General features: G+C 43.7%; 2 protein-coding genes across 2 annotated transcripts; one reads left to right on the top strand and one right to left on the bottom strand.

Annotated features, from left to right (window-relative positions):
* Positions 1-538: 538 nt before the first annotated feature.
* On the top strand, positions 539-2,086 carry LOC102448654 (histone H4). Its single transcript, XM_075934790.1, has 2 exons — positions 539-1,681; positions 1,864-2,086. Exons 1-2 carry the CDS (start codon positions 1,475-1,477, stop codon positions 1,981-1,983), a joined length of 327 nt encoding a protein of 108 aa, XP_075790905.1. The 5' UTR covers positions 539-1,474; the 3' UTR covers positions 1,984-2,086.
* Positions 2,087-3,220: 1,134 nt separating this feature from the next.
* LOC102448415 (histone H4) lies at positions 3,221-4,061 on the bottom strand. Its single transcript, XM_075934785.1, has one exon. The coding sequence runs from the start codon at positions 3,530-3,532 to the stop codon at positions 3,221-3,223; it is 312 nt and encodes a 103-aa protein (XP_075790900.1). The 5' UTR covers positions 3,533-4,061.
* Positions 4,062-6,207: the final 2,146 nt, after the last annotated feature.

Genomic DNA, 6,207 nt, shown 5'->3' with positions numbered 1-6,207 from the left:
GTGAAATTAAATAAGAAAAGGATATCTAGATGTAAACTAAAAGATTAGCAGATTTTTGATGGGAGCATTTCACGTGTTACTACAGTGAAATATCCTGTAGTGTGCTCCATTCTTTTTTCATTTGAGAAAATAAGAACTATCATTTGAAATCTTTTTTCACCTCTTCCTCACACCCTTTATTTTAAGAAATAAAGATTAGCACAAAACGTATTAATACAGTGTTGCTGTGGATGATTGGTAAATATGTTGAATTTACATACATATGTGTACATATTTCAAATAAGAGACTCACTTCTACAGTTATATTTGATATTTAATGTTTCAAACAAATCATCCAGAATCGCTAGATCATTGTTTCTCTGGATAGGAAAAGCAATCCAGTATTCAACGTATAAGTAATTGTAGATCCAGAAATTAACAACGATAAAATACTAAAAGTGAAAACAGAAAGATGACATTAAAAATCTCAGCCGATTACAACTAATTAATCGAAATAGCCAGTAGATGGCAGCAGAGGCCAAATTAGAAATGGATGATGCATTCCTTCACCTTTCCCTTCTCAATCCTGTTTCTCAATTATCTAAACTAATTATTCATAATTGTTATATTGTAATCATGAAAATAAGTATCTACATAATTTTCGTATAAGAATACGGTATAGAGCGATTACCCCTTCCACACAGAAGGAAAAAAATGTTTCCACCTTTAATTTACAGCTTTGGTTTTTTCGCCTCGCTGGAATAGAGATGAGTTCTCTCAATGTCATTTGCGAGCGATCATTCATAGCAAAGCTCACAATCTCAAAATATTTTTATTTAGAATAATCACCAAAGCAGACACGTCAATCGCAGTGACGAAATGAAGAAAGGGAAAGACACAGCACCGCGGCCCACTCCCGCCCGTAGCCCCCTGGTTTTCGCAGCCGCCCCCCGCCGACTCAAGCTGCGGCAAATGGCGACCAAAACAGGAGAGATGGGCCGAGGAGGGGGAGGAACGGGCCCGGAAACCTGATTGGTCAGATTTTGCCGCAGCCTCCAAAATCTTTGAAACCCAGAGAGGAGCCTTCTCAACCCCAAACAGCCGCCAAAGCGCACCCCAGGGGCACAGAGACTAGCACGGCGGAGCGTGACCGCGGCTCGTTATTTTAAACAAGGGACAGAGGCGCCCAATAGAGCAGGAAAACTGGGGGCTCCACTCCGCTTCCTGGAGACAGGCTTGAGAAGGACTCTCCGCACCCTAGAACTGACAGGCAGGGTTCCAGGCATCGGCTGGCCGCGGCGATTTCTTATTTATTTTACTAGAAAGCCTCGGGGTGTACAATTCTCGCAGTGAACAGAGACAGGCGGGTGGGGGAGGGGAAGAGAGGCGGGCTAAGAAGCCCGCCCTTTTTCTTTTCAGTTCTCAATCAGGTCGCCAAGCACACACACTACACGTCGTCTCGGCTCTGCTAAGGTGCCTTGAGTCTGCTGTCACCATGTCTGGTCGCGGTAAGGGCGGGAAAGGGCTGGGGAAAGGGGGTGCTAAGCGCCACCGTAAAGTGCTTCGGGATAACATCCAAGGGATCACCAAGCCGGCTATTCGTCGCTTGGCTCGACGTGGAGGCGTGAAGCGTATTTCGGGATTGATTTACGAAGAGACCCGCGGAGTGCTGAAAGTGTTCTTGGAGAACAGTGATAGAGATGTAACCGTGTTAGTCTGGGGTAGCTGAAGCAAAATGCAGGACAAGGTAGCACTTTAAAGACTAACAAGATGGTTTATTAGATGATGAGTTTTCGTGGGTCTGGCCCACGAAAGCTCATCATCTAATAAACCATCTTGTTAGTCTTTAAAGTGCTACCTTGTCCTGCATTTTGCTTCTTGGAGAACGTGATTCGGGACGCTGTCACTTACACCGATCATGCCAAGCGAAAGACCGTCACGGCGATGGATGTTGTTTATGCCCTGAAGCGACAGGGTCGTACTCTCTATGGTTTTGGCGGCTAAAGCGTTCACTAAAGGCAACAGAACAATATAGGCTCTTTTAAGAGCCCCCCCCCCCCCCCCCCCCACGCTTTCACAATAAGAGTTACTTTCATAATATGAGGTTTTACAAAAAATGAATAGCACGCATATGACGAAGTGGGCTCCAGCACACAAAAGTTGATCCCCAAATGTTAATTTAACGTACCACCAAACTGCTCGTTGAATAATTTTTTTCTAGTTCTGTAGGCTTTTATAATGGCCATTTCTGTTGTAAATGCGAACAGCTCTACAGATAAAGTACCATGAGTGCTTGTACAGCCACAAGTTTTAAACAATTAAAACTTGGTGCCAATAAGTTTAACGGGTTGCAAAAGACAATATTAGCGAAATTCTACATTTTGTTATCTTTGCAACACGTTTCATGAGTGCTTCTATAACTACGTGATTAGGCGCAGTTTTTCAGGGCGTTTAGTCTGTTAAGGTGGGTCCATAATTATGTTTTTTATAGAATCCGATAAGAATACAAAGAATGTACTTATTTTTATTTGCAGAGCATCCTACTAAATAGAAGAACCCTACCATCCACTACTATCTTCACTTTGTAATTGAGCAATAGAGATACTAAAAATCTTTTCAGATACCAGTACTGCCAAAATCTACTCCCGCCCCCAAGAAACGCGAACCTGTGATTAAGGCCCAGAAACAGGGCTACAGAAACAAAGGAAAACTAAGAAGTTACTTCATCTTTGCTTACAAAGATTTGAAGCAAGTTAGCTGTGACCCGGTACCTTCAACAAACTCATGGGAATCATTTAACTGCTTTGTAAACATTTTGAGCTCATTTCCAGAAAAAAAAAGCCATAGCTAAGCGAGTTCGCCAACATGCTGCTCGGGAATGCATAAAATCTGTCACAAACTACACTAGGTCAAATTAAACTTTCTCCTAATACAATAATTAATACCGATAGCTGGAAGGCAGCTACTCATGTTTCACTTATTTTCCCTCAAGTTAAAATACTACCATTCAAGGACGTAACCACTAATTGTAATGTTGAAAAGTACACATGCTATTTTAACTAATGCCCCATACTCATTTACATAAATGTATTTAGTGTAAAGAAGTATTTAGTGTCCATTCAATATTTTTGTATGTCTACTTTTCACGTGAGAACAAAACACACTGATCGCAGCTCTTATTGAGAAAGCGTGGGGGGCTCTTAAAAGAGCCTGTATTGTTCTGTCGCCTTTAGTGAGCCCTTTAGCCGCCAAAACCATAGAGAGTACGACCCTGGCGCTTCAGGGCATAAACAACATCCATCGCCGTGACGGTCTTTCGCTTGGCATGTTCGGTGTAAGTGACAGCGTCCCGAATCACGTTCTCCAAGAACACTTTCAGCACTCCGCGGGTCTCTTCGTAAATCAATCCCGAAATACGCTTCACGCCTCCACGTCGAGCCAAGCGACGAATAGCCGGCTTGGTGATCCCTTGGATGTTATCCCGAAGCACTTTACGGTGGCGCTTAGCACCCCCTTTCCCCAGCCCTTTCCCGCCTTTACCGCGACCAGACATGGTGACAGCAGACTCAAGGCACCTTAGCAGAGCCGAGACGACGTGTAGTGTGTGTGCTTGGCGACCTGATTGAGAACTGAAAAGAAAAAGGGCGGGCTTCTTAGCCCGCCTCTCTTCCCCTCCCCCACCCGCCTGTCTCTGTTCACTGCGAGAATTGTACACCCCGAGGCTTTCTAGTAAAATAAATAAGAAATCGCCGCGGCCAGCCGATGCCTGGAACCCTGCCTGTCAGTTCTAGGGTGCGGAGAGTCCTTCTCAAGCCTGCCCCCAGGAAGCGGAGTGGAGCCCCCAGTTTTCCTGCTCTATTGGGCGCCTCTGTCCCTTGTTTAAAATAACGAGCCGCGGTCACGCTCCGCCGTGCTAGTCTCTGTGCCCCTGGGGTGCGCTTTGGCGGCTGTTTGGGGTTGAGAAGGCTCCTCTCTGGGTTTCAAAGATTTTGGAGGCTGCGGCAAAATCTGACCAATCAGGTTTCCGGGCCCGTTCCTCCCCCTCCTCGGCCCATCTCTCCTGTTTTGGTCGCCATTTGCCGCAGCTTGAGTCAGGGCGGGGCGCTGCTACAGACAATGCGGCACAGAGGCCATGGACGGGAGTGGGTCACAGTGATGTGCCTTTCTCTTCTTTCATCCCCTCACTGAGATTGGTTTTCTGCTTTGGCCGTTTATTTGTGCTATGTGTGCATAAGCGTGCGTTGTGAGCGTAGCTGCGAATCGCTCCAAAGCTGTTCGCTTGGGAAATCACAGTGAATTTCACATAGCGCATGAGTTCTGCTTACGCCTCTGGCGTTTGGATATGGAGAAACCTCCCCCACTCCTGTCTCTTTCTGACAAGTCTTTTAATGGTTCTCCACCTGTGCCCAGTCTTTTTTGTTAATTGATGATATGAAACAATATACAGTTTGCACCTCTATATACCGGATTACTCTAGTCCGGCAACATGTATGGGATGGGGAGCAGTGGTTGTGGAGAGTGCAGGAGCCAGGGGGGGCAGAGGGCGGTTCCTGGGGGACTGGCCTGAGCCAGCACTGGCTCAGCTGTGCTGGGAAAAAGCCGGGGGAGGGTGCAGGGCAAAGGGGCAGCAGCAGAGGGCCATAAATGACCTTCCAGTCTTGGGACCAGTAAGATCTCCAAGGTGCAGGACCAGGGAGGTCCAACCTGTATTTCTGTAGTAAGAGTCTGATAGTTATTACAAGAATACAGGAGCCAGACCCAGATGACATGTGGTGGTAGATGCATTCAACAAAGGGTGAGGGTGTTAGGTAGGGCAGGAGAGCTTTTTTCTAGGGAGGGGTTGAGGAGTGGAGGAGTGAAGATAGAAGGCAAGATGCTAGCTGAAGATTCAAGTTACTAGACTTTAACAATATTATTAATAACATAATCACAATAATAATTCTGTGTCTAACACTTACCAAGCAAAACTGAACTGCATTTTGTTATCCCCGGGTATGGGCAACAATGACAGTTCCTTTACCAACTCAAGACAGAAATGTTTATTCTAAACATCTCTACATAAATGTTGACAGAGACATTATTTCACTTTTAAGGTACATAGCAAGTGGATCACCTTAGATTCATATAATGGTCTGAAGTATGATAGTCTGTAACCATACTAATATTTCATATATATGTACAGTACTGTTTAGATGATTGCAAACTTTAATCATATATTTTGGCAAAATGGTTCTGAACTCAATAGGGAAACAGGATAGTCCCATTTTACAGAGGGAAAAACGAAATAGAGGAAAGGAGTCTTTTAGTCAAGGCCAAAAGAGAAGGAAACACTTTCAGAGCAAGAGTGGAACTCAGATGTTTTTTTCCTGACTCTTCCAAAACAACATTTAATTCGGTGCTAAAACAATGTTCATTTTTCCTACTTTGTGCAATTTCATCTAGATACTTCATGAACATATTGTTAGTAGAAAAAAATTTAATTCCCATAAAATATTCTCACATTCATAGATCTTTTAACAATTAAAACATTTCTTATGAATAAAACATGATCATAGTCGTTTACAATGTGGCACTACAAGGCTGAAGAAAATGTTCTTAAATAATTTATAACATTTTACAGAGGATTAATATTTTCACTTTTAACTTAATTTCAAGATAATACTGGGGGAAAGGTGATGCATAAAATAATTACATAGTCAAAGACGTAAGTTTATTAATTGAATTGAATAGTTTTCAGAAAGCACAAATAAAATCTTCTGTGTTCATTTAAATTCCCTCATTGTGCATATACATTCAAATATTTTCTTTAAATTTCTGATCACAGTGGACCAACGAGAAGTGTGATTGAATGATAGCTTTGATAGGTGAATATAGGAGCAAATTAGCTTTGACTTGTTTTACCTGAACAATATTTAGGTAACTATGTGTTTGGGGGAGGGAGCTAAGTAGATGCATTCAGGACATAGAGTCTCAGTTTTGTGGCCAAAAGACAGGTTTTGGGAACAAAACATGCCAATGTAGACAAGACCTAAGTCACCTGAAAAGGAGATCAGGGTGTCAGAATAAGGAATGGGAGGCAGTGGGAAGGGCTTGTGCCCTCCCACTGTATACCAGTGCTAAGGGGAGCTATGCCAGTGAGAAGCAAGAAGGGGCAGAGGCACAGGAAAAAGCAACAGTGGAAGAATGAGGCTTCAGGGAGGGGGAATGGGTAGCATGAGGGCAGAGTCT

Source organism: Pelodiscus sinensis, chromosome 1, assembly GCF_049634645.1.
Source record: "Pelodiscus sinensis isolate JC-2024 chromosome 1, ASM4963464v1, whole genome shotgun sequence".
Lineage (NCBI taxonomy): Eukaryota > Metazoa > Chordata > Testudines > Trionychidae > Pelodiscus > Pelodiscus sinensis.
Note: the sequence above shows the minus strand (reverse complement) of the source record. Positions and strands in the feature narration are given on the sequence as shown.